This window comes from Saccopteryx bilineata, chromosome 1 (assembly GCF_036850765.1).
Source record: "Saccopteryx bilineata isolate mSacBil1 chromosome 1, mSacBil1_pri_phased_curated, whole genome shotgun sequence".
In the NCBI taxonomy this organism is placed as follows: Eukaryota; Metazoa; Chordata; class Mammalia; order Chiroptera; family Emballonuridae; genus Saccopteryx; species Saccopteryx bilineata.
The window spans coordinates 344,930,676-344,958,324 of record NC_089490.1 but is presented as its reverse complement, the minus strand read 5'-3'; the positions used below and the strand labels follow the sequence as shown (position 1 = coordinate 344,958,324).

The 27,649-nt window shown below is 54.8% G+C and overlaps 1 protein-coding gene across 1 annotated transcript; it reads right to left on the bottom strand.

The window, feature by feature from the left end:
• Window positions 1–275: 275 nt before the first annotated feature.
• On the bottom strand, window positions 276–22,286 carry WNT11 (Wnt family member 11). Its single transcript, XM_066253714.1, has 6 exons — window positions 22,007–22,286; window positions 17,990–18,170; window positions 11,152–11,387; window positions 8,749–9,026; window positions 5,647–5,939; window positions 276–1,091 (listed from the first exon to the last, which is right to left on the bottom strand). The coding sequence occupies exons 2-6, from the start codon at window positions 18,070–18,072 to the stop codon at window positions 917–919; spliced, it is 1,065 nt and encodes a 354-aa protein (XP_066109811.1). The 5' UTR covers window positions 18,073–18,170; window positions 22,007–22,286; the 3' UTR covers window positions 276–916.
• Window positions 22,287–27,649: the final 5,363 nt, after the last annotated feature.

The window sequence follows — 27,649 nt, the reverse complement described above, 5'->3', positions numbered from 1 at the left end:
GGCTGTGCGAGTCTGTGTGTGTGTGTCCCTGAGGAACAAAGAATCTGCCAGCTGGGTTTATGTTTCAAGACGTCTGTCCTCGCCCTTGACCAAGAGATCTTACAGGGAGACTAGGGCCAGAACCTCAGAGCCGGGTGGGGTTCGGTGGGGGTGGGGAGGGGAAGGACATCAATCAGAAGCCGCCTTGTCTGGAAACCAGAGAGCCCCCCACCAGTGCCAGGATCTTCTGAGCTCTCTTAAGGAGGCCAGAGACTGCAGGGGAGGGCTGGCGTTCTCTCAGCATTTATTTCATACAGTTGTTTAAAAAGCTTGTTTAAAATATAGATCATTATATATATATATATTTATATATATAAAATATATAAAGAGGAATTGAGGCGAGCCACCCCAAAGGAAAAGCTATGTTTTATAAATATTTCTGTAGCTCCCACATCCCAGAGGAAGAAAAAAAACAAAACAAAAACATTTACAATCCAAGCTAGTGGTTCCATGTGGTTGGCCCAGCAGGCTTGCCCCTGGGAGCGCAGGGGGTCTCAAGGGCAGGGCCTGCAGGACTCTGAGGAGGGCAGGCAGATGCCCAGTTCCTTCCCGGGAGGCTGGTGATCTGGCTGTGAAAGGTCAAGTCTGTAGGAGTCTTGCCAAACCCATGCCCGTGGCTTCTTAGACCAGCCTGGAAGGCAGCAAGTGGGCACTCCAGGGCCTCAGGCTGCCAGGTTATTTTTAATCTTGTCAGTTTCCTTTGATGTTCTGGCCCTCCTCCTGTTCCTGGTAGCTTCCAAGTGGAAGCACAAACCACCTCCAATGCCTGGCATCTGGAATTCACAAGCAAACAGCCATAGGGCATCTCCAGGCTCCTTGGCGGGCCTCGGCGGGCCTCTGAGGGTCTCCAGGAGCTCCCACGGGGGCAGAGCAGGCCTCACTTGCAGACATAGCGCTCCACCGTGCGCTCACACCTGCGGCAGGTGACATAGCAGCACCAGTGGTACTTGCAGTGGCACCGCTCAACCACGCGGTCTGTGTAGGGGTTGTAGCCGCGTCCACAGCACATAAGGTCGCAGCTGTCACTGCCGTGGGATGTCTTGTTGCATTGCCTGGGGGTGGCGGGAGGGAGGGCAGGTTAGTGAGCACTTCTCTCAGGCCCGGCCCTACACTCTCAGCCATGCAGCCCGTGGTCCTCCCCCACCGTGGCTGCGGACTCGGTCCCCCCTGGAAGGTGTCTTGGTCTTTGGGAATTTTAAATAATCCTCTTCCCCAAGGGGACTTCTCAGTTTTCCCTACATTTCTAACAGGCATTTATCAAAATGATGGGGGTGTTTTATTTCTTGAAGGTGTCTTTTTTCCTTTCTTCCACTTCTAAATTCTCGAGGGAGCCTCAAATCACTCCAATAATCTTATCTTCCTATTTAATCTTGAATTATATTGTAACAAATGTAAAGATTTATTTTACTTTCAGAATCCCAGGAAAAATTCTGAAACAGGCGGAATGGCACCGGATATGAGACAAGGTGAGTGTCTGGCACACTGTTCATCGGGCAAGAGGGTCTGTCACCCCTTGCCTGCTGCCTGCCAGGTGCTTTTCTCCAGTATTTTGTCTTATTGAAGGAATGCAGGGTCCCTGGTCAGTGGAATTACTGTGCCCATTTCACAGGCTCAGTGAATGAAGGGCAGAGGCCTACTCAGGTCTCACAGGAGTCTAAGGATACGCAGGGCTTAAGCTCAGGGGTCCTAAAACAGTCCACGTGTACTCCCCCCACCCTAAAGGGTGGACAATCCAGGCTGCACTGAATCCTGAATTACTCATGTGGGAGAAGATGACGTTGAAGGTCCCTATAAAACCCAATCCTTCTGTTGCCATCAGTTCTAATGAACTGTGCAGGCTGACAGTTCCCTAGCGGGTTAGGGATATCCTCATAGGACACAGCTGGGCCCCCCCCCCCCCAGCCACGGGGGCCAAGGAATCCCAGAATGTCTGAGATGCGCAAGTCCTAGAGGTGACCAGTCCAACCCCCTTATTTCCTGATGGGAAAACCAAGACACAGAATGGGAGGGGCCTTGACCAAGGTCACACAGGGTGAGCATGGGGTCTGTGAGAGTTCAGGAAAGCCTCCTAGAAGAGGAAGAGGAGGAGGAGGAGGAGGAGGAGGAGGAGGAAGAGGAGGAGGAAGAGGAGAAGGAGGAGGAGGGGGAGGAAGAGGAGGAGAAGGAAGAGAAGGAAGAGGAGGAAGAGGAGGAGGAGGAGGAGGAAGAGGAAGAGGAAAAGGAGAAGGAGGAGGAAGAGGAGAAGGAGGAGGAGGGGGAGGAAGAGGAGGAGAAGGAAGAGAAGGAAGAGGAGGAAGAGGAGGAGGAGGAGGAAGAGGAAGAGGAAAAGGAGAAGGAGGAGGAAGAGGAGAAGGAGGAGGAGGAAGAGGAAGAGAAGGAAGAGAAGGAAGAGGAGGAGAAGAGAAGGAAGAGGAGGAAGAGGAAGAGGAGGAAGAGGAGGAGGAGGAGGAAGAGGAGGAGGAGGAGGAAGAGGAGGAGGAGGAGGAAGAGGAGGAGGAGGAGGAAGAGGAAGAGGAAGAGGAAAAGGAGAAGGAGGAGGAAGAGGAGAAGGAGGAGGAGGAAGAGGAAGAGAAGGAAGAGGAGGAGAAGGAAGAGAAGGAAGAGGAGGAAGAGGAAGAGGAGGAAGAGGAGGAGGAGGAGGAAGAGGAGGAAGAGGAGGAGGAGGAGGAGGAAGAGGAGGAGGAGGAGGAGGAAGAGGAGGAGGAAGAGTCATCTGGGCCATTTTATGAAAAGGGATCAGGAATCCAAGATGGAGAGGAGGAGACAGGGTGTTGGGGACGAACAGCCCAACCTGACTAATAGGAGCGAGTCAATAGGCGGAAAGGGTAAGGCTAGAGGCGAGGAGGCCAGGGAGGAGGCAGGCAGAGGCTGAGTAAGAGGCCCTGGCCTGAGCTGGGAAGGGACCTTGAGGTAGGAAGGAAATGGAGCAGCTGCGGGAAGAGTCAGGAGGTGACAGTGATCTGCATGTGGTGGCCACAAGCAGTGCCAGGCAGGAGGCAGGAGGGAACAATAGGAAGAACACAGGCCCAGAGCCAGACAGACCTGGGTTCAAACCCCAGCTCTGCCCCTACTGGCTGAGTGACTTAAGGCAAATCACTTAACCTTTCTGGGCTTTTAGTCACTTAGCACCATTGGTCCTCCTCAGCCTTATTCTGAAGGAAAGGGTGGTAGGCAGGGGACAGAGTTCCATTTTTATTCTGGATCCCTGACTCGAAATGTCTGAAAACCTGGCCTCCAAACTCCGAGCCAGAGAGCTTGAGGTGGTGCCTGGGAGGAGGGTGTGGGAGGTGGGACCTGGAAAAAGGGGTCAGTTGTGGCCCCAGAGAAGACTGCAGGGACACCTGGTTCCCAGGGAACAAGCAGCACAGGCTGTCAGAGGGAAGGTTTTGGGGGTGCAGGGCCTCTGGAAGAAGGATGACCAGAGAATACTGACTGCTGAAGAGGCCTTGGTCCGCCAGGTTGGACTGGAGGAGGGTGTCTTCCCAGCGAGGGGGCCAGTCTCTAAAGAGGTACAACCTGTACACATGCCTTTTACAGTTAAAAAGGCTAATTTATACCCAACCCCCTGCACCCTTAAATTCCCTAGCCTAGTAAAGCTTACATATCCCTCCTCCAGGAAGCCATCCTTGATGCCCAGACTGAATCAGGATCCCTCTGGGTTTCCCTCACTCCTCGGCTTCCCTCTATCACAATCTGAGCACTTGATGTCTTTCTACTTCCCCAGCGCTTGCCAGAGCCTCATGTAATAGGTATGAGGAGTATTGTGGTTGTAAGCTTCTGAGATATTGGGGCTGTTTGTTACTGCAGAAAACACTGACCAATACAGGTGTCTGCAAAGGCTCATCATCAAAAGAATGGCTGAGAGCTGAGCATGGCAAGAAACCTGGGTTGGGGGGATGCATTCTGAGAAAGCAAGGAAGGCAACTGGTGCTGTGGGGTGGGGTCTCCTCATCAGTAGTTTGGGGGCAAATCCTTCGGGTGGAGATGGAAGCCTGAAGGATGGGAAGAGAGGGGAGACTGCCATTAACGAGCCTGTCCCATGGGACTGGGACTGCCCAGCAGAGAGGAGCTGCTTGGTAAGTGTAATCAGAGATCATTTGCCAATCCTCCCAAGTATATGGTAACAAGTCCATTGCACAGAGGATGAGACAGATCCTCCAACTAGTAGAGGGATTTGCTCAAGGTCTAACGGCTGGGACGCTGCAGTGTCAGGGTGCAAACTGTCCTTTCCAACACACACACATCCAAGAAGAACCTCTGTTTGCTCTGGGGTCCTTGATGGGATTCCCCCAGCCCCTCTGGGATCTAGAATTCTCCACTCCCTACCCCATCCTCATCATACCCATCCTGACAGCCTCACTTCTTCCTGTCTCCCTGGCCTGACCTGGTTCCATCTTCACTCTGCCCAACCCCCTCAATCTGGCCTCCAGATGGGAGCCTGGGCCTCCCTGCAGAGCCTGCTGCCCTGGCCTGTGAAGACAGAGCTCCCCAAACCAGCCCCCCTCTCCTGGAGACAGGAACGTGGGCTGCGGAGGAAGCAGATGCTGGCTGGGCACCAACTATGTGCCAAACACATTCTCAGACACCCTCACTCTGGTTCAATATTCTTTTAACCCCACAGAACACTCATTCTATGGAATGCTATTAGGGGCTCCTTAATAAAAGAGTTCCACAGCCAAACACCTCTGGGAAACACAGCTTAGACAGATCCTTTACTGTGGGATTCCTCGGAGCCTTTAATATGTTCTCGTGCCTTGTGAATCGCCAGAAAATTTCCCAAATGAGTATGATTGTGGAACTGTCTCTATTATGGCTTCTCGGGACTGGCTTCCTCCAGAACCAGCTCTGGGAAATGCTGCTCCCCACCAGTCCCGGCCAGCACAGTAGGTCTGCAGTCATCACTGACTCCCTCCCCCTCCCCTGTCCGGAGCCAGCTTCAGCAGTCAGGATGGGGTCAGCTCTAGGGACCCCAGCCCCAGCTCTGAAACTGGGGCCTAGGGGGGTGGGCGTGTGCAAGTGGGGGGCCACGGGGCCACCATCTCCCCACAGCACGCAGGCAGAGCTCGCGTTCCTGCTGCACCTCTGAAGAGGGGCTGTCCTGGTGCTACCTGCACTCTCTGCGGACTTCCTGTGTCGCTGTGGGCTGGCGACTGCCCCCACCGCCCCTTGTGCCTCAGCCCCTCATTTGTCCAGTGAGCAAGTTGTATGACATTTATCTTTCACTTATTCATCTGGCAACATTTCCTGAGGCTAGCACCTGTCAGTATCTCTCCCCATCTGTCTCCTCAGCTAGGCGGAAGGGGGGGGGGGGAGCTTCTCACCAGGCCCCATTCCTAAGGGGCCCCTGCCTTGGTGAGGTGCACAATAGCTATACCCAGAAGCTCTGCTTGGGGTCCCTTGAATCCTGGCACCTCCACTCAGTATTTCTGGGGCCACCTCCTTTGACTGGGCAGAGACTCCATTCTCCAAATGCCAACTGAGACCCCGCCTGGCACACAGTAGGCCTGCAGTCATCACTGGCTCCTTCCCCTTCTCCTGTGCTGAGCTGGGATGGGGCATGTGCAACGCAGCTGATCCTTTCCTGCTGGGGTAGCGGCAGGCCCTTACCTGTCTTGTGTCCCGTGGGAGCCCACCTTCTCGTTCTTCATGCAGAAGTCAGGTGAGCTCTGCAGATAGACGAGCTCCGAGTCCTTCACTGGCCGAATGTCCAAGTCCTTGGGCACCAAGTGCTTGCGGGTGCCCATGGGCCGGTGGACTACCTTGGTGGCCGAGAGGTAGCGGGTCTTCAGGTCAGCGGCCACATCCCGAAGCTCCTGCAGCCCCTTCCAGCAGGTGCGGATGGAGCAGGAGCCAGATACCCCGTGGCACTTACACTTCATTTCCAGGGAGGCACGCAGAGCCTGCGGACAGGGGAGGGCATCGGGCTGGGTGGCCAGGGCCCCCTCCCTGGCCTGCCCTGGGCCCCAGCGCCCTGCTCCCCTACCCTCCTGTCCCTAGTGCTGGGTGCTCTCAGGGAGTCACTGCCTGCCTGCTCCAGAACTCAGGTGGCAGGGCTTTTTGCTTTAAAGCTGGGGGGTGTTGTAGGTCCCCAGCTTATCCTCCAAACTGGGGGGGGGCAGCTGGGAGGGGCTGGAGGAGTGGTGTTTGCAGGATAATGGATGCCATTCATATACATACTGCATACCAAGTGCTCTATCTGACACAAATTATGGCTTAATCATCACTGCAGCCCTTCATAGGAGGTCTCATTATTTCCCTCACTGCAAACGAGGAAATGAAGGCTCAGACAGGCCGAGTCTCAGGCACAAAGCTGCAAAGCCAGGAGACCCTGAAGCTGGGATTTGAACCCAGGTCTGATGGCAAATCCAAAAGTCATGGCTTTTAATAGGTCCACGCTGTTTCTCACACAAAACCTGGGCTCACTAAGTGTTTTTTAGGGAAAGAGGGGGGGAGAAGGAAGGGAGGGAAGAAGAAAGGAATGAGGAGGGAAGAAGGAAGGAAGGAAGGGAGGGAAGGAGGGAGGGAGGGAGGGAGGGAGGGAGGGAGGGAGGGAGGGTGAGCCGGAAGAAGAGGCAGGAGTTGATGCATGAGGATGTTCTCTGGCCTGGCTGACCTTCCCCTCCACTGCCAGCACTCCTGCCAGGTGGCCCTCAGCGAGCTACTCCACCACTCAGTGCCTCTGTCTTCCTATGTGCAGAGTCAACACATAATTGTTACCTTGCATTGTGAAATATAAAATTTAAATCAACTTCGGCTTTGAAAAATCAGTCTAATAATTTGGTGGAGGGGGTAGGCTTGGGCTTGGGGCTCGGGAAGACTGGTCCTGGCTTCAGAAGTAACTGCCCTGCCACCTTCTCTGGGCCTCAGTTTCCCCTCCCCACGAGGGGCATGACTTAGATCCTTTCAGTTCAGCCATTTAACCCTTGCTTCTTTGCATGTAAGACTGAAGCCATGTGCCCAGGCCAGTCCTCCTGCCTGCCCTGCGCAGACAGCTACAAGGCTGTTGGGTTCCCTGGGCATAGCCCCTTTATCAAAAGATGGGGAAACTGAAGCACTGAGGAGGCGGGGACTAGCCCCAAATCACTGGGTGAGTTAGTGAGAGCATCAGTCAAGGTCCCAGGGTTCCTTCCCCTAACTAGTGCCAAGAAGAGGGGAATGAGGAAGTCTGTTTGAGTATAAAATCCAGAATTGGCGCAGCAAAGCCTGTGGAAAACTCAGGAATGAAGTGAACATGACTGCAGGGCATGCTCAGCCTCCTGAAGGTGGGGAGGTACATCTGAATCATCAAGGAAAGGTAAACCACGTCCAGTTTCTCAGCTCAGCTCTCTGCCAGCACTGACCACCTGGTACCTGAGGCACCATCCGCCCCTCACAGGCCCTCAGCTTGGGGAAGAGGGACTGCGCCCTTTTGCAGATGGCCCCCCAGAGGCCAGCTCCTTGGCATCAGGGCCCCCAGGACAAGCCCAGTGCTCCCCTAGGCTGAGCACCCTGTTTGGACTGCATGGAGGGAGGCAATGGATGTGCCTGGCTAGCAGAAGGTTTGGGCCTGGCTGTGGGTGAGAGTGGGGCTGGGTTCTTGGGCTCGGGGCTGGTTGAAGGGCTCCCACTGAGCCTCCCAGGATAGGAGCTTAGAGTCCTGGGTCTCTGGCCAGGTTCTGCTTCAGACCAACAATGTGACTTGGCTTTAGTTTCCCCAAACGTTTAGAGATGGTCTGAACATCATAGAATCCTCACACAAGGGAGACCAGTGAGAGAGGAAGGTCAGGACAGGGAAACCTCTGGACTTGGAGTCCCACAGACCTGGGCTCCATTACGCCCTGTGTCCTTGGCTGAGCCACTCAGCTCTCTGTGCCTCACTCGGTATGTCTGTAGAATGGGCCTCACAGGGCTGCAGGGAGGAGGTCATGAGATGCCAATGCCCTGCCCCCCCAGGGCCCCATTCTCCATCTGTAAAGAAGTGATAGCAGTACCTCCTTGCAGGTGGTCTGGGGACCACAGGAGAAAAAACTCATCAAGCACCCAACACAGTATTGGGCACATAGATTGGTATAAAGTGTTTCTTTTTAATTGTCAAAATATAAAAAGGTCCATTTATTTATTCTCCCAATCTTTTCTGGAGTGAGGTGAGGAATTATGGAAAAATTGATAAAAGATGTTACAGAAAACTGTGTTTCAGAGGCTAGGGTGGGTTTTGGAGGCAGAAGGGAGTCTCCCTTAGATCCCAGGAGAGGACTCCTTAGGCTAAGGCTCGGTTAGTTGCCTCACAGCTTCTCCATGTCTCCTCCCCACCCAGCCTTGGCCAGGAGCCCCAGAGGAAGAGACTGAGGAACATAACCAACAGGAGCTCAGGAGCACAAACCCTCCATTTTATCTATGGGAACAACTGGGGCCAGAGAGGAAGTGACTTACATACAGAGCCAATTGCTAGAGCCAAGGTGGCAACTCAGAGCTTCTGACACCTAGCTCAGTACTACTTCTTCTCTGCCAATATTCCCCAACCCAAATCCCAGTGGACACCCTGGAGGAGGAGGAACCAGGCAAGCCCCAAGCAGCTGGAGAAGGAAGAGCCAAGGGAGGCCTGGAGCACGTCACTGTGGGTGTGTCAGGGCCCGTCCCCCCGCCACCCCCACCTTCGGGGCACACTGGGTGGCCTTTTCTGGCCGATTGGCACAAGCACAACCATCTGGGGTGGTTGGGGTGGGTGGTTACCTGTCTCCCCACTTCACTGTTGTGTAGACGCATCAGTTTATTGGCTTGGGATCCTGTTTTTTTCACCTTCATAGGAGCATCGGAAAACTTGGCCCCCATGAGGAGCCCGTAGCTGAGGTTGTCCGCACATCCTCCCCAGCGGTTCCCGGGCCCGGGTGGCTCACCTGGGACGGGGCCGCAGGAGCAGCCAGGCAGGTCACCGGAGGTGCAGGCCCGGGCGATGGCGTGGCTGATGGCGGCTGCCGACAGCGCATACACGAAGGCCGACTCCCGGGTCCCTGTGGGGAGGTGCGGGTCAGCCCGTGTGGGGGGACTTGGGGACAGCACCCAGCCCAGGCCTGAGGGCCTCCTCCTGGGCCCCGACCTGCTTCTCTGAGGTTGGGTGGGCACACGGGCTGCAAGCAGGGCAGAGCAGGTGGAGGACAGAACTTGGGCCATCAATCTGTCACCCCCACATTATCCCACCAATACACTTAACTAGCACACTCACACACACAGGCCAACAGAGCCCCACACTCACACAGGCACTCTCCCTCCCACACACCCTTGATCCCGTGCTCGCCCCCACCTGCCCTGCACTCCGTGTGAGGGGCTGCTTTAGAGAAATGAAGGCCCAGTCCCTGAGCTCCGTGAAGAGAGCATGACCTGCCCTGGCCGGTTGGCTCAGTGGTAGAGCGTCGGCCTAGCGTGCGGAGGACCCGGGTTCGATTCCCGGCCAGGGCACATAGGAGAAGCGCCCATTTGCTTCTCCACCCCTCCGCCGCGCCTTCCTCTCTGTCTCTCTCTTCCCCTCCCGCAGCCAAGGCTCCATTGGAGCAAAAAAAGATGGCCCGGGCGCTGGGGATGGCTCTGTGGCCTCTGCCCCAGGCGCTAGAGTGGCTCTGGTCGCAATATGGCGACACCCAGGATGGGCAGAGCATCGCCCCCTGGTGGGCAGAGCGTCGCCCCCTGGTGGGCGTGCCGGGTGGATCCCGGTCGGGCGCATGCGGGAGTCTGTCTGACTGTCTCTCCCTGTTTCCAGCTTCAGAAAAATGAAAAAAAAAAAAAAAAAAAAAAAGAGAGAGAGCATGACCTGATGGGCAAAGGGAGTATGCAGAGAGCCTGCTGTGGGTTGAAATGTGCCCCCCAAAATATCTGCTCAAACCCTGACCCTCTTTACCTGTGAATATGACCTTATTTAGAAATAGGGTCTTTGCAGGTGTCACTGGCTAAGATGAAGTCATACTAGATCAAAGTGGACCTTAATCCAATGTCTGGTGTCCTCAGAGGAGGAGGGCGTTTTGGAGTCAGAGACACATAGAGGGAGAAGGCCACGTGACAGAGGCAGAGACTGGAAACTGGAGCGATGCAGTGATAAACAAGGAAGCAGGGCAGCACTGGCTACCACCTAAAGCTACAGGGAGGCTGGGGAGACCCTCCCGTAGCACCTTCTAAGAGAGCACGGCCCTGCCTACGCTTCGGCCTCAGACTTCCAGCCTCCAGAACCGTGAGGCAACGGATCGCTGCTGTCTGAGCCACCCTCACTTCGTCTGTGGTACTCTGTCACTGCAGCCCTGGCACACAGAGCCAAGGAGCCTCAGCTGTGGGTGGCTTGGCCTTGGGTCCAAGCCCTGGCTCCATCTCTTTACTAGAAGGCTGCTTCTCCCTCTTGAGCCTTATTTTCCTTAACTGCAGAATGGGGATGAGAATACTTACCTCACAGGCTGACTCTACTAGCCTCACAGGCTGAGTTCAACTAATTCAGGAAGAAAGGAAGCTTTGTCAGGGCCACACAAACATCAGCTGTTACTGTGCAGAGCACTCTGGTCCATTAGGGCATTTATGCCTATCAAAAGCCTATCATACACACGATCCCCAATTCCACCTGGAAGCCACCTCCTCCAGGAAGCCTTCTCCGCAGATGTTCTTTAGTCCATACATCACTTTGTGGATCTCACAGCAACATTAGTTGGCCCGGTCTAGAATTATCTGTGAACACCAGTCTGCCTCAAGAGTAGGTTCCATCACATTCTTGCCCCCATATTCCCTTCACCCCCCAAGAGTCTCCCTGGCACCATTAATTTCTTCCTTCATGCATTAGGGTACATATGTATTTGAGCCATCATTCAGGTTCCCCTGCACTGGTATATTCACTCACTATATGTTTATTCATTCATCAATTCATACCGAAATATCCAGATCTATGATTAATTCATCTACCCATCCATCCATCCACACCTCTAATCGTCTGTGTATCTATCCATCATCGATCTATTCACTCATCCAACCCATCACATATCCATCCATCCGTTCACCCATGAATTCACCCACCTATCTAAACACATATATTTATGCTTGAATTCATCCATCCCCAACCACGTGCATTCTGCAGGTAGGTCCTAGCAGCCCCTGCTGGCTCCCTACCTCTCTCCAGGTCAAGCAGGTAGTTGGGGGCCAGCTCAATGGAAGAGCAGTTCCAGCGCATGTCTGCAAAGGCCCTGCGGCAGGCCTTCATGACCTCACGGGCGGCGTGCACGATGGTGTGCATGAGCTCCAGGTTGCTGCGGCACAGCTGCACCTGCGCGGACACCAGGCCCTCCAGCTGCTTGCAGTGCTGCGTCTGGTTCAGCACCAGGGCTGCCGGCGTCTTGGACAGTGCCCTGTGCACCGCCAAAAGGCAACAACGATGAAAGGAGAAAGTGTGTGAGGAGCCATGTTGCCTCTACCCATCCTACTGGCTCCAGCCCCTCCTCAGTGGGCCCTGGAGCCTTTGCTGGAAGGAGCCAGGAAACCAAAAGGCAAAGCATTGTCCCCAACAGAAATATAGCTCCTTCCTCTGTGACCTTGGGCACATAATTGTCCCTTTCCAGGCCTCGGGCTCTTGTTCATAACAGGATCACAACCTCCATCCTATCTAGCCTTTATTATAATTCCACTAACAACAACAAAAATTACAGTTTGAGAGGTACTCACATCCATTGCCTTGATTTAGTTCTCACATAGCTGCGAATTATTCCTCTTTATTTAACATTCATTCAACACTGAGCACCCACTATGCACCAGACACTGTGCTAAGTGCTAGATTTTTATAATCATCATCATAATACCTATTATTAATTAAGCATTTACTAGATGTACAACATGAGTTAGGAGCTTCCCATCACTGTTTCATTCACTTATTAAACTCATTTATTAAGCTATAAAGTCCCCTATACATGCAAGGGATTATTACTAAAGTATTAAAAAGCCACTCATTTTGTGATGAAACGTACTTAGCCATGAACTTGCTGTGTGACCTTAGAAAAATCACTGTATCTCTGAGCCTCAGTGACTGCACCTATAAATATATTTCCTAGAATGGGTTCCAGTCCAGTAAAACTCTGAAAAGGGGAGCCATGGTCAAGCATATATTAGGGCCCTGAGAAACACTGCCACAAAGTAGCAGGCTTGGTTTCATTTAACTCCTCGTCTACTGAGCACAAAGCCCTTGCTGACCTCACCTGTGCGTTGGGAAATACTGGGCTCGGTGGTCTCTATGAACCCTGGCGACACTATAGGACCTAAGAGCTTCCCAGATCCTGGCCCTGGGCACTGGGGTTCTAAGACCCAAGGACCACGGGTCCATCCTGGACAGGCCTTTCTCCCAGGCCTTCTCTGAGGAGCAGACTGCCTCAGGCAGCACCTTCTCTAAGTGCAGGCAAGAGAGGCCCCAGAGCCTTAACGGGTTAGCCCCCTCCCCTCAGAGACCGTAGAGAGACATCCCTACCTTCCCAAACCATGAACATGGAAATGTCTGGTGTACCTGGATGCCAGCATCCAGCACTCAGAGCAGACCTCAGACATGGTTTCTCGATCTCAACTGAACTGTCTCTTCCTACCTGGCCTTCTGAGCCGCTGAGGCCTGCCAAAGTGGGTACACCTCAGGGAAACCGTGGTCTAAATTCCTGCAGCCATACTGGGTGAGTGTGACACACAGCGGCAGTGGTCAGCCCCTCAGCTGTGACCCCCCCGCTCCCTGCAGGCCCTGTCCACACATGCAGCCCCAGTCTGCAAAGCCTCTCGGGCCATTCCTCACCCCACTCTCACAACAGCCGGGGGAGAGGCCTGGACGAGATGATTATCCTCCCTTTGTACAGAGGAGGACGCAGAGGACACCCAGGGTCTGTGTGCTCAGCCTCCTCCTGACTCCAGTCTCCTGCACACGGCCTGCCCCTCCCGGGTCCCCTTTCTGCTGGGCTGGGGGCCGTCCACACTCAGCTGTCCTGAGCCACTCTGTCCTTCACCTCTCCCAGCTCTCTTCCTTCCCCTCTGAGCCAGTTTTCTGTTTCACGACAGGTAGAATTAACATGAGATGCACCAGAAAACTCAGGTGCAGGACTGAGCACGCAGTGAGCCCTCAAGTTGCGTGGGCTGCCTCCCTACCCATCCTGCTCAGCTCAAGAAGTGGGGTGACATGAGCCCAGCCTTTCCTGGGGAGCTCAGTTCAGACAATTCCTGAATGCCCAGTGCAGTGGCTCCCAGGGAGGTACGCTCTGTGCTCCCAGTGCCTGGGGACGCTGGGCCACTCTGGGTCTCAGCCTGTTCCTCTCTGAATTCTTCAAGCATCTGCCTCCCCAGCCAATGGTGAGAGGTTTTAGGAGGGACACCACAGTGAGGATACTTCCATACAAGGCTCAGACTGCCCAGGTGGGAGGTAGACAAATAGGAAGTGGTCTGGATGCCCCTGGTGGGCACAGGATGAAGGCTGGGAACTGCTGGAGAGAAGCGACTGGGACAGAGGTCTGCACGGGGGTGGGGGAGGGGAACACCCACAGGCGCGTGCAGGCTGGGAGATCAGGAGGCGGGAGGTCGTGGATTCCACTCCTGAGGAGGGAGATTCGGTCATCTGGTAATTAGTGGTAATGACCGTATCTAACTAAGTCCCCCTTAGGGAGGTAATCAAGGATTAAGGCGGAGGCGGGGGAGCTGCCCGTCTGGACATCTCCACTGGCTTGCCTCACTGCAGCAGACCCCTAATTGAAAACATTTTGGTTTATCTGGGGGTGGGGGCATGAGTGAGCGGGTGGAAGAGAGGACAGGAGGGAACGGAGAGTTCACAGGCAAGGCCTGTGCCAAGAGAGCTGCTGGGATGGCCGAGGTCTCTTCATTCAGGAATTGGAGGTTCTTCTGAGAACGTCTGGGGTGCAGAGACCTGGGTTTCGACTTCAGCTTAGCTGCTCACCCAACATGTTACCCTGCAGAGCCTTAGCTTCCGCATCCCTTTGTGTAAGTGGGGACACTGTGATCCAGAGAAGGGCAAGGCTTGCCCAGACTTCTACACAGCCCCTCAGAGGCAGAGCCAAGCTGGAACCCGGGTCGCCCAGATCCCAGGCTAGGGCTCTTTCACTCCTATTTTGGAGAGGAGGGAACTGAGGCTCAGAGAGGCTGAAGCGACTGATTGGTCTGAGGCCTGGCTCACGCTGCTGAACTGGCAGAGCTCAGGCTTCCACCTGTTCTGCAGCAACTCTGTCCCTTTGGAAGACTCCTAGGACTCTTCCTTGAGAGGCCCTGCCCCCGAGTGAGGAGCAGGTTTGAGGCTGCCCAGAGCAGGTGGAATGGCCTTTATGGGCCCTACTAGCCAACCTGGCCCTTTCCTTTTTCTTTTTTCTTCTTTTCCAAATGAGAGGAGGGTAGATAGAGACAGGCTCCCACATGCGCCCTGACCAGGATCCACCTGGCGCCAATGCTCACAACAAAGCTATTTTTAACACCTGAGGCAGGGGCTCCATGGAGCCACCCTCAACTCCAGGGTCAATGTGCTCAAACTAATCAAGCCATGGCAGAAGGGGGAGAGAGAGAGAAAGAGAGAGAAAAGAAGGAGGAGGAGGAGGAGGAGGAGGAGGAGGAGGAGGAGGAGGAAGAGGAGGAAGAGGAGGAGGAGGAGGAGAAGAAAAAGAAGAAGTAGTAATAGTGAAGAAGCCAATGGTCGCTTTTCCTGTGTGCCCTGACTGGAAATCAAACCCAGGACATCCACATGCTAGGCCGGCACTCTACCACTGAGCAAATCAGTCAGGGCTGTCCCTGGCCCTTTGCCTTCACTGACACCCCCAGGGTTCATAGGAGGCTGAAACCACCCTCCCCCACCCAGGGCAGCCAGAGAAAGTACTGGACAGCTCACGTCTCACACTTGCTGGTCTGAGAATCTCCCAGCACCTGACTTGGGTGGGAGATGAGGTAGTAGAGGGGCCGCATAAGTTATTTCTGGGCAGCTGCTTCCACAAGCTGCCAGTCTGTCCCCCACTCTCTTACTCTCCATCCCACCAGGAAACTCAGGCTGAGTCCCAGGTGTCCCACAGGTGGGCATGCCAGGTCACTCAGCCACATCTGGTTTCAGTTCCTATGTCAAATGGCCTTTTTTATCTTTAGCTCACTTTCCAAAACCCAGGTCAGCAGGACCCCCCAGGGCAACCCCAGGACAGCTGAGCTTTCCTGGATGAATCCCAGGGGCCTCCTACCAGCACTGTATACTTCCCTGTTCCCAACTGTCCTGTGGCTGCCTGCCACCAACAGGCCACAGACAGCCTAACTGCCTCCATTTCCTTTTCTGTTAAATGGGGGTGATAGCAGAGCCCACTTCACATGGTGTTTGGGAGACTTAAATGAAACACTATATACAAAGCACTTATAACTGCTCGGCTTGTAGCAAGGTCATATATGGATGACCTTTGAACCCCTTGGGGGTTAGGAGTGCCCACCTCCCCACCCTTATAAGCAGTCAAAAATCTTCATATAACTTTTGACACTCTCAAAACTTAAGTTGCCCCTCAGTATCCAATGGGGACTGATTCTAGGATTCCTGTGGATACCAAAATCCATAGATGCTCAAGTTCCCTATATGGCATGGATCAATACATACAGCTGGCCCTACATATACGTGGGCTCCCAACTACAGATGGAAAACAGTACAGGTACTGATTGAAGAAAAAACAACCCACGCATATGTGGACCTGTTCAATTCAAACCTGTGTTGTTCAAGGGTCATCTGTAAACACACACACACACACACACATACACACACACACGTTATTCTTAAACTACACCTTCTCTTTCTTCCTGCTCTAAATTCAGCTCCAGCAAAAGTTTAACCACTCTAAAGAGGTTTGGTTTCATGGAGCATGTCTTCTTGGGTTCTGTTCCCATAGCCATTAACTAGCTGTGTGACCTCGGGTTAGTTACTTAACCTCTCTGTACCTTTGCTTCCTCATTTGTAAAATGGCAGTGATTAGAATATCACTACCTCATGTCTACAGCTCTTGAAACAGTGTCTGGGATTTACTAATAGGCTCCTATAATTCCTTGTTTCCCTGTTTCCCACGTGCACAGTCCTACCTCTATGCTTTTGTCTCAGCTGTTCCTCCTACCTAGGGTGCCTGCTTTATACCCGGCCTTGACCATCAAAATCCTATCTATCCTTCAAAGCCCTGCCCAAAGTCACCTATTCCAGGTGGGACTAACTGAACCTCCTCTGGGCGCCAATGCTCCCTCTCTGAGGACACAGCCCAAAGTCCACTTTGTGTTTTTTTTTTTACATGTCCACCTCCCACAAGAGGTCCTTATGGCAGACATGGAGTTGTACCCATTTTTGTGGCCGCCTCAGCTATGCAGTGGGGCCAGCATGCACATTGGCTTTAGCTAGCTATCTATTCTAGGCCCTCCCTGGCCACATGCCAGCTTGGGGGCTGTGCAAGTCACACACTTCTCAGAGTCTTAGTGGTCCCACTGTAGCTTAGGAATGATACCAGCATCCCCCACAATGTTATAGAATAAGCTCAGTTCAGCCTGACACTACTTGGCTCTTTAGCAAATCCTTTCCCTCTATGGGCCTCAGTTTACACCTCTGAAAATGGTGGTGGGTGAGGAGGGCTTGGACTCCCTGATCAGAGGTTCCCACTAGCTGGGACAGTGCCAGGTACTGGCAGTAGAAGGAAGGTTGGTGATTTCTCACTAGACTAATCAGTGAGCAGCTGAGAGGCCTCTGAGCCCAGGCTTCTTCTTGCAAACAAGAAATGCAGGAAGATGGGGCTCCCTTCTTGAATCTCCAATTAATTGACAACTCAGCCCTGAAAAGGGCAGGGCTGGTGACCTCGAGAATGTTTGCTGGTGGCCTGGCCACTATCGCCGCCTCCCAGCTAATCCATGAACCTTCCTCAGACCTTCCGCAGCCCCCATAATCTGTCCCCTGCCTGTCTTATCTGTGTGGCTCCCCACCCCCACCCCAAACTCCAGACTGTGTCCTGTCCTGGACTTTCCCATCACTCAGGAGTCTCTCCACTCAAAGTGCTGTCCTTCCCACTGTGCCCACCTGCTACACTCCCAGAGCCTCCTAAGGCCCAGCTCAGGGGCACTGCCCCTGAAAAATCTCTCCAGGGCCTCAAGTGTGTGCACCCCACCAGGTGGTCTCCCCGACTCTGGGCCCGCACTACACCACCCTGCTTTCTCCAAGGCACTTAGAGTTATTTACAGCCTGGGCTTATCTCTTCCAGTCCAGAGGGCAGCTCCTACAGAAAGAGGCTGGATTCGACTCCTCTCTCCACCCCTGCAGGGCCCACAGCACTGCGCAGAGCAAGCCCTCCCTTCTGCTGGATGGAAGGGCGCCTCTCTCTCCCACATACCCCACCATTAATCATTTCTATCTGAAGAAATACCCTTCACATGTGCGCAGCATCTGACAGTTTATGAGGTTCTTTCAAGAGCCGCTTCTCATCTGATCTGAGTGAGGTACAGCCGCTTACTCTCCTTTGACAGAGGAGATATTGAAGCTTCCAGAGGCTATGTGACACATCCCCAATGTCACTCAGGTGGAGGGGTAAGGACTGTTTGAGGACCTCCAGGTGGGGTCAGGAGACTGACAAGGAAACACAACATAAGAGGGCCCCATGTGCAGGGTGCAGACCCTCTTGACTGTGCCCCTTGCCCACGTTGTCTCATTTCATTTGCCCCCGGGGAGGTCCTGCCCAACCCTCAGCTGCCCAGGACAAGGTAGTTCCATTGCCCTCCACGCCCTCCCTGCTTCATAACCCTTCGGGAGGTAAGGACAATATTTTGCAGAGATGGGAAAGGAGGCCTAAGAAGAGCGACTTGCCCATGACCCCAAACCAACTTCTGCTCCGGGTCTGGGACGCGTTTGCTCCATTTTCGAGGCCCCTTACTGCTCCCGGGCACCCCCTTATCCCCCGCCGTCTATCCCGGAGCCCATCTACGTGGACACGGGGTTCCTACTTACAGCCACTTGATGCCATAGCACACGCCAGTCTGGAGCACCAGGGCGAAGAGCAGAGCCTCACAAACCTGCGACCGTGCCCTCATCGTCGCGCGCTGGGCGCGCCTGGGGTCGCACCCTGGAGGAGCCGCGCCAAAGTTGCACTGCGCGCACCGCCACCGCAGCTAGTCCGCGCACCGGCTGCCTGCAGTCGGGGAGAGCGGGGGCGGCGGGTTAGGGCGGTGCGCAGGGCTGGGGCCCCGGCGGGGGAGGGGGCGGGGGGCGTTTTATTCAAATTACGAGGGGGGGCGGGCTCGGGGAAGCCGAGTGAGCAGCGGTTGTCACCTCCCGCCCAGCATATACTGGACTCGGTCGGAATCTGGCTCGAATTAGGTGCCGCTGGAGCGCGGCCGAGAGCGTGCGCACCTAGCACGGCCCCCGGCTGCTTCTTTGTGCCACTCGGCTGGGACCCGTACTGCAGGCAGGAAGGAGAGTGGGCGATTGGGCTAGAGACACCGGAGAGACCCGGCAGGGAGACAGCAAGAGGAATAGATGCTCGGAGACCGAGGCTGAAAGACACTGAGCAGAGCGAGATGCCGGCAGAGACACGTGGAGATGGGGAATGGACCTGAAGGAGAGGGAGAAGGAAGCCGCGGGCGGGCCAAGGAAGGAGCAGATTTGGGACCCAGAAACTGGGTTCTTATCTCCGCAATAGGAATTATTATATTATGGCCCTGGTGATTTCCCTTTCCCCCCAGGCCTCAGTTGATCCTTTCTGTATACTGGAGACACAATTGTGATTCAAATTGTGATAACTTAATCTGTTCCTTTACCTAACAGGATCACATTTGCTCCCCCCAGCTATCCTGTAAGATAGGTACTATCACAGCCCCCATCATACCGATAAGACTAAGGCCCAGGGACATTAAATGGGGCTGTTCAGCCAGTGAGCGCATATCTACAACACCCCGTGTTCTCCCACATCTACACAGGGGTCCGATGAGATCACGGACTAGGAGAAGACAAGGACATGGAGGCTTGCTCTGGCATCAGTTTCTCAGTCTGTGAAGGGGGGGTGGAGAAATGGGATGGCAAAGGTCTTTGTACAGCGAGGGCTATTAAGGATGCCAGGTTTCCTAGTCCCTCTCCAGCCGACCTCCTTCAGAGGGTCTGGTGGTGCTCAGGCCAGAGCGCGGGCTACGCAGTCTGGCCTTGGATAAGCAGGAAAGCGCACCCGGCCAGCGCGATGCCACCTCCCGCCGCCAGGCGGCGCCCTGGGGCCGCAGAGCCGCCGCTACCCCTCCCGCCTGGAGGCCGCAGAACCACTTTCTCTGGATTTTTTTCTCCCCCCTCCCTCCTCATTCTCGCCTCATTAACTCCCTTCCCAGTTTCTCCCAAATTTACCAACACCTGGCTTTCTCCTGGACGCATTCACAACCCCAGCCTCTTTCCCCTGGGGAGGAGCAGAGACAAAGGGATTCCTTTCTAAAGGTTTTGGGGAGTTGGAAAAAGTAGGCGCCCGTCCTAGAGGGGGAGTTTGAGCGGGAAGCGAGCGCTCTTACTTAGCTCTGTGAGCTTGTACGAGTTCTTCACCACAGCCAGCCTCAGTTTCCCCCTCTCTAAAAACAAGGGACTGGACTTCACGGCGCATCTCCTGAGGTCCTGTCAGCCTCCCAGCAGTCTGCGGGGCTTTGAGCTCTCCTCTGCACGGGTTTCCACTATTCCATATACCTGTGCAGTGTGTGCAAGGACTTGTGTGCCTTAAACACACACAGATTTGAAACCCTGCTGTTTTCTGGAGCCTCTGTCACAATCCAGAGAAAGGCAGGGGAAAATAATCTGAATTAAATTTATTTTCTCCTTCGCAAAGTCTCCCATTAGGCGTCTAACAGAGACGCTGGCTACAAACAAGCGGGTTAAGTCTGGGAGGGGGGGTCTCAGCGGGATTCTCAGTGTAACTGAGCCCCCTCTTCCCAGCCAGCCTGTATTCAAATTCTTTGTCTACTGGCCTTGAAAGTTTACCACACTCCTGAGAGCTAGAAAAATATCTTGTGGATGGGGGAGGGGATCATACCTCCAGTCACTGTCTCTCTTCGCCCCCACCCTTCCCAAAGTGTAGGCTTCCCTCGTCCCCGCCTCCCAGCCGCCCAACATTCCAGGGTGAAAAAGGGGAAGGGGCTGCACGAAGAGGGGGAAGAGGCTAAGACTCACAGCGGGGTGTAAGTGTCCAGCTCAGCTTGTCTAGAGAGAGGAGGGGTGGCCCAGGTTACACAGCAAACGGCGACCCAGGCCTCCAGCTAGTTACTCCAGTTCTTTCTGAGCTGCCCTGGTGGTTCGGGGCTTTTCCGCCACCCGAGCACGTCGCTTGGGGAGGCAGTGCTTGCTCTGGGCCTCGGGGTGCTGACGGATTATTCCTGTCCGATGTAAGAGCGTCCAGGACAGCCGCGTGGGCCTCGGGGTCACCCTCAGCCTGCGCCCGGTGGGTCAGGGCCAACTCGCTCTCGGAGCCCCCGGCCCGCCAGGGGGCGCTAAATCGGGGTTCAAGGTAGGATAGGAGCGGGTTCCCGGTGGGACTTTGGGCAAGTCCCCTTCTCTTCTTGGGCCCCAGTGTCCCCGTCTGAGGATGGGATGAGGTGCAGTGTGAGTGCCCTCTCAGTTCTGGTTGTCCTGTAAGACATCCACTTGCCGCTGGCAACCCTCAACTGTCCGACCCATTGCTTCGGGCCTAGAGCTGAGGCTCCCTTGGGACCAGGCGCACAGTGGGCCTGCTTCTCAGCTCAGTGTCCTTGGAGAGATAAGCGGCCCCCTCCTCCCCACACTGGGGATAAGACCCAAGGTAGCCCGCTTCCCGCGGGCTAGAGACGGGGCCGCCGGGGATGTGCGCGCTCTGGGACACCGCGAGCGCAGGAGCCGCAGCGCCGCTCCAACAGGTGGTTATAAGGCTTGGACTCTGAAGTCCCTAAAAACCCCGCTTCCACGGTAGCCGCCCCTTTGAGCCAAGCCGGCGGGGACATGTCGAGCCTCCCCTACCCGGGTCAGCCTGCGCTGGGCTGAGAGCTGGCATCGCGCGCCGGGGCAGGGCGTCCACGCTGCGCATAAGGTCGGCGCCGGCCGGGCCTGAAGCCTCAGGCTGCGCAGCTTGCAGAGCCGGCCCCGCAAGCCGGCAACACCGACAGACCACTTCAAGATGACCTGCGATGCGGAGCGAGGCCGGGCCCGCAACCCGGCTTCGACCCGAGCCGCTCGAGCACTGAGAGAGGATCTGCTTCGCTGCGGACTAAGCGCAGGGTTACCCGCGACGGGTTATTTTGGAATTGGGAAGGGAGGGCTGCGGGAACTCCGGTGCCTCCAACTGACCTCCGCCCCCAGGGCCCGACCCCGAGCGCCTAAGGACCGCGAGGGTGTGAAAGTACCTCGGCGCCGAGAGGTGGGAGGTGTGGGGCGCGCGAGCTCAGCCAGATACTCGGAGGCTCCAGATGTGCCTCACGGCCGGGAGAGGACTCTCCTCCTTCCCACCGCCAGCCTGGAGCTCAGGTCTGTAAATAAATGGTCGGTTCTCCCACCTCCCTGACTCTTCTGGGACCGAGTCTCACAGCGAGGCGTTCGCCCACCCTCCACCCCCCAGTTTGGTGGGAGCTGCCGTGGTTCTTTGCCTTCTGCCACTCTCCCCCGCCCTGCCACACACCCTCTGCCGCCAGATCCAAGTCCCCCACCCCCGGGATGGCTAGGGCATGACCTCATCGCGGGCCGACTGGGAGGGAGGGGGTCGGCCGGGGGGAACCAGGGCCGGGAAGGCTCGCGCTGGCCGCAGGAACTACACAGCCGCCTCCATCACACAGCCGCGGACGGCCAGCGCCCGCGACCCCGGGGGCTGCGCTCAGTAAGGGGAATGCCACGGAGGAGAGGTGTGGAGGAGGGCTTGGTCTGCTTATCCGGGATTGAGTGCCCAGCAGGGCTGAGCCGTCCCCGTCGGACTCGGACGCCCTCCACCCTAACAGGTCCCTGCTGAGCACCCGCCTGCTGCCCGCAGTCACTGCTCACCTCCTCGGGTGCTCGCCGGCGGGTCGCGCCCGGAGCGGCCGGCTACTCGGGTCGGCCAGGGAGCTGAGATCGCGGCCCCCAAGGGACCTGAGCACTCTCCTGTTCGGGCAGGCGGTGAGGGTGCCCTTTTGGCAAAGCCGCGGTGGAAGGGCGCCCACCGGGATCCTGGCAAGCCGCGGCCGGCTCAGGTCCGGCGAGGACTCTGATGCAAACTCAGGCTGCTCTGGTCTTTTCTCAGTTCCCGGGGCCTGTGCTCGCCTGTGCGCCCCAGCTCTGCTCCTGGCCGGGCACGGTCTTCGGCGGGGGCCGCCCAAACTGCTTTATAAGGCACCGGCAGCTGCTTTGATCCGCCCACGTCAGCGCGCAGAAACCCCACGCGGTGGCTCTGGCTGCGCGCGGGGGGTGGGGGCGGGGTCCCCGCGGATGCCAAGGTCCCGCGGCTACAGCGGCACAGAGGACTTAGTACCCTGTTTAGTTACAAAAATGAAACTTACTAACTATAACTGGTGTTTACCAAGCGAGCCTGCTGCGTGCCTCCCGAACGTGGGGCCCAGGTGAAGCAGGTTTCTAAAGCTCGCAACAAGCCCTGCAAAAGAACTTCATCGACCTGTCTGGTTTGACAGAGGAGCAAGCCAAGGCTCAGAGCGAAGCCCGCTAAGGTCTCATCTGGAGCCCGAGCGTGTCTGAATCTTGCAGCTAGGTTACTATAGGTGCTGGGGGGTCTGAGAGCCGTGTTGGTGTTCCAGTCCGTCCTTCCTGGTTCCATCTCTCAAAGCCTCTAACTCCAGTTCAACCCTCCTGAGCTCTCTGTGTAGAAAGGAAGCACAAGGGCTCTGCTCTGGGAAGCGCACTGTAAACCATAGGCACGAAGGAGGCAGGCGTTGGAGCCTCTAGGTAGGGTAACTGTTGGGGAGCCTTCTGGGTACCTTGCCTCCGGTCCCCAGGGGATCACCAGCGGAGGACTGAGTTTCAGAAGCTAGAGGGGACTACAGAGGTGCTTCCTGAGCGGTGTAGATCTGGCCTGGGGCTGGCGCTGTGTTTCTGGGGCAACTTCCCTGGTACTGGTTGGGTGAGTGTCCATCCCCCTAATCTCCCACCGTGGCTTTCCTGACTAAGGATGCACGTCCCTACCCCTTCTGCTGGGCAGGGCTTCCTTCTCCCTCAACCCCCGCCCCAAGGACCTCAATCCCAAGGATGATCTAGTTCAGCTCATTAGTAGATGCAACATACACTGAATGGAATGACGCTTTTCTCAGATTCCCAAAACCTCCTGAGACTCTTTTCCCCGTTCTTTGCTGCTGCCATGAAGTGGCATCCAAAGGCTGCCCAAATCAGGTGCCTCCACATACAGCAAGCCCATCTGTGTCCACAGAATGCACTTCAGGCTGTCAGCCACATACTCTTCTCACACTGACAGCTAGTCCCCCTTGCACACGGTGCTGGGGCATATCACCCCACAAATGTTCACAAACACACTCAGGATGCCCACACACTCTCAATAGCATATACAAGTGAAATAGCCACACACATCTTCAAGATGTAGCCAAACACATGACTGTCCCAACCAGTTCATGCACAAGCAATAATGTGCTTCCATGCACACACAGCTTCCAAGTGTGCAACACCAAATGCACATATACTTGTGCACACAGTCACAGAAATGTCCTTGTGAACACATACAGTCAGTGTAAGAGCATCCAGGAGCCCTATCTCTTCTCCTAGAGCACTGAGGTCAGTAAGAGCTGTGCAAAGCTAAGGGTTATAAAAGCTTTGGGGAGGTAGTGGGGCTTTGGGTAGGGCATCAAAGAAGGGGTGGGTAAGACAAGGTTGCTCCACCGAAGAAGCTGGGGGCAAAGGCCTCTAAGGATCTTAACTGAGTCAAGAGTATCCTTAGCTCTTCTACCCCAAGTCCTTCTGGCCATCACAGCCAGAAGCCTTCCAGGTGGTCTCTGTCCAGATGGGATGCACTCTCCTCTAGGTCTAGCTTTCTGCTCACTTGAGAAGCTAAATAATTTGCCTCCACACATTGGCATAAGCAGTCCTTTGGCCTGAAATCTACTCTAGTTCCCAGCTAGAGTAGGCACAGAAAGCAATTTGGAGTCACATATATTTAGGTTCCAATACTGACTGCCCAATTTTATTTTTAGCGGTGTGATCTTGAGCAAGTTGCTTTAACTCTCTGAAGCGTTTGTTTCCTCAGATGGGAATAATACAATCCCACCAAATCCTTTATGTCCTCCAAGATGAGGATTAGTAACCCCATTTCATAGATGGAGAAGGGGAAGCTGAGGCTTAAAAGGGAGAGGCTAGCAAGCAATACAGCTGATATTTGAACCCAGATCTTTCTGGCTGCAAGTGCACTATAGCTGGTAGCCCCCATTGAAACAGATGGGAGGATAGTGACTTTCTATTGTCTCGAGAGGGGAGAAAGGAGAAGATCTCAGGATGACTGAAGTCCAGCCATGACCTTTCCTGACCTCTTTCAGGTACTCAACCCTTTCTCCAAAATCAAGACCTAGGCATCAGCTAAGGCTGGAAAATACTTGCTCTGGACGCAGAAAGGGGATGAGGAAGTGAAGGCAAAACCTTGGATTGAGAGTCAAGGGAGACCTGGGGCAAGATCTGCCCCTCCCTGCACCCAGCCTCCTCTTTTGTGTAAGAGGGAATATTTACCACCTCAGACATCCTGGGATTCCCTGAGTCACTTGTGAGAATAATTTTTTTTCCTCTCTAGAACCAACTGACCTCCCGCCTTCCCTGTTCCTACTCCTCCCTTCTGTCCGAAGCCTCCTCAAGGGTGTCTGTGTGTCAAGCCTGTGCTGTCCATCTGGACGGCAAGCTTCCCTTCAGAGTGAGGAGCCTCTGACCTGGGCAGCATAGGCATGCTCTTGGCTGCTGCTGCTGTGGATGCTAATACAGTGTATTTCCCCTCTCCTCAGTTACCTTTGGTGATTCTGGTTATCTGATCACTCAGACATGCTGCGGGCTTCCTGTCAGCCAGCTTCTCAGCCCCTGCCTGACTGCCATTGGTCAGGGCACACACCTTTACACCCCCACCCCTGCACACAGTCCATCCAGGGGAGCACTGGGCTGAAAGGACATGCCAGTGGCAGGAGGGCACAGTTTTACTTGTGGTGCTGATCTCTAGTGATCCCTCTATCCACCTCAGTTTCTCTCTCTGGATCCCAAGGCCTTGGGGGAGATGGGTAAGGGTTAGTTGGCTGTTTCCAGGAGCCCTGGATGAGGAGACTAATGACCTGGTTGTAGTCCTTAGCACCATCAGTAGTTTTCTGTGTAATAGAAGACCATGGTTTTGCCCTCTCTGGACCCCAGTCACTCCTTTTGGAAGTGAAGGGGTTAAACTAGATAACCTTCAAGGACTATTCTACTCCAGAATCCAGGTCTTGAGCCTTCTTGACCCTAACCCGTGTCATAAGATGACATGAACATGGGGACACAATGAGACTGAAGAGTGCTTTTTCTAGCACTAGGGTGCTTTTTAGAAAGGCCTTCCTGGGAAGGCAAGTGAACAGGGGTCTGGGCAGAGTAGCCCAGCCCAGCTGTCCTTTGACCCAGAGGTTGGTATGCTCCATGAGCCCAGAGCTTCCAGGAAGGGAGAGGGGGATCAAACAGAAGGAGGCATGCCATCAGAGCATCTGGGCCTGGGTCTCAGATTCTCCTCCTTCACTTACCCACTGTGTGACCCTGGCAAGCCACCCAGCTTGTGTGATCCTTGGTCTTATCATCTGCGCAATGGGAAAACCACTAAACTATTCCCTCCCAAGGTTGCTGGGAGATAATATTGAGGGAAAGGAATAACAGTGTTGACCAAACACCTACTGTGTGCCAGGCAGTTTCTATGCCTGTGGATGAGACAGGCCTTGCTTTATAGATGTGCACATGGAGACCAGGCCTCTCTGGTAATTTCTGGAAGATCTCATATCATAGCCAGTGAGCGCTAGACCCTGGCTGCAAACCCAGTGCAACAGGCCGCTGAGCCTTTGGCCACTGGGTTACATTCTCCTCCTTGTTGCCTTGGGGAAGCAATTGTTGTTTTACAAGGCTTAGGGAGCAGGCTGGGGGCGCCAGGGTCAGCCGAGAGGTTTCCTTCTGAGTGCACATAACAAAATGCCACCCGTTATGTCTGTTGAAGGCGTCGCTTCTGAAAGACTGCTTTCAACTCTCGATTGTTTAATTGTGGTGGTAGCTGCTCAGGAGACAATGTTTGTGTTTCTCAGGCCTCTTTCAACTCCAAGGGAGAAATCCAATGCCAAGTAGCTTAAACATAAGGGAGCCTATTGGCTCGTGCAGCTGAGGGAGAAATTGGCGTGGCTGGTGACCTGAACCAAGAGCTGTACTCACTCAGAACTCCAAGCAAAGGAGAACTTCTGTCTCCCTGGGCCTCAGTATTAGTCCCAGGGAAGGCAGCTGTTTGGACTGCTTGAGTCACATGCCCTCCCTTTTATTGCCATGGGGAGAGAGCCCTGGCAATGGTAGTGCCTGGAAAGGATGGATGGGAAGCAGAGGGTCAATGGGCACCTGTGTCTAGGTTGGCAGTTCCTTCCATTGGGCTTCCACTTCCCTGATATGATACAGTCAATGTTTCTGCACCTGGGTCTCACTGTGCACACACTGAGGGCCAGAGACAACCATACCCAGGGCCCCCATTGCACACAGAGAGAAACTGAGGCTGAGAGATGAGAACAATTTGTCACTGGTCTGAACTCTTTCTCGGAAGGACAGCTTTTAAATGACACCAATTCCTTGCATCCCGGGACATACACACCCCTTTAAAATGTGACTCCATTCAGAGGTGAAGTCTGTTTCCCCACCCCTTGATCTGGGCTGGCCTCGTGACTTGCTTGAACGGACGCATGTGACATAAGTGAAGCTGTACATGTGCCGAAGCCCAGGCCTCAGGGGCCTTGCAGCTTCTGCGCTCACTCCTCTGGAGCCCAGCCCGGCCCAGCCCAGCCCAGCCCAGCCGTGTCAAAAGCCCAAGCCGGACTACTAAATGATAAGAGGCCAGTACAGAGAGAGGCCTGAGGTCAAACTGAGAGAGGCCCAGCTGGCCCACCTGTCCAGAACCCAGACCTGCCTGATTCACTGGTCAAATGCACCCATATGGGCAAACCCAGTGAGATCGGCATAACCTCCCAGTCAGCCACTACATTTTGACATGATTTGTTGCATAGCCAGAGATGCCTGAAGCAGCCAGGCTTAAATAGTTAAAAAGCTAAAAAATAAGCATTCGCCTAAGATCATTTCAGAATTTCAAAATATGACCACTCACCCTATCATATCCTGAAGTTCTGGGCACCAGAACCCCTGTGAATGTCTCCAGTGCTCTGGGAGCAGCATGCACTCAGCAACCGGCTCTGTCTTACCCATACTGCATCCCTGGTGCTCCATCAGGGCCAGCCAACGATGGTTGTGCCGAAGTTGCCAAATGAATGAATGAATATCCTCACCCAGCCTCTGCTTGCATACCCGCCCCCCCCTCCCCCCCAGGGAAGGGAGCTCACTCCCTCCAGGACAGCCTCTTCCATTGCCTGGGAGAAAGTTGTCCATCTAGAGCAGAGACCTATGACTTCTCCCCGACGCTGGCTCTCTTCCTGGGTTTCATTTTTCCTTTTTTCTTTT

Coding starts and splice junctions, on each gene's coding strand:
- WNT11 (XM_066253714.1), bottom strand. CDS start 18,072: ATGAGGGCACGGTCGCAGGTTTGTGAGGCTCTGCTCTTCGCCCTGGTG. Junction 9,027..11,151: donor CCTGCTTGACCTGGAGAGAG/GTAGGGAGCCAG, acceptor ACCTCCCCACAG/GGACCCGGGAGTCGGCCTTC. Junction 1,092..5,646: donor TCCCACGGGACACAAGACAG/GTAAGGGCCTGC, acceptor CGCCACCCCCAG/GCAATGCAACAAGACATCCC.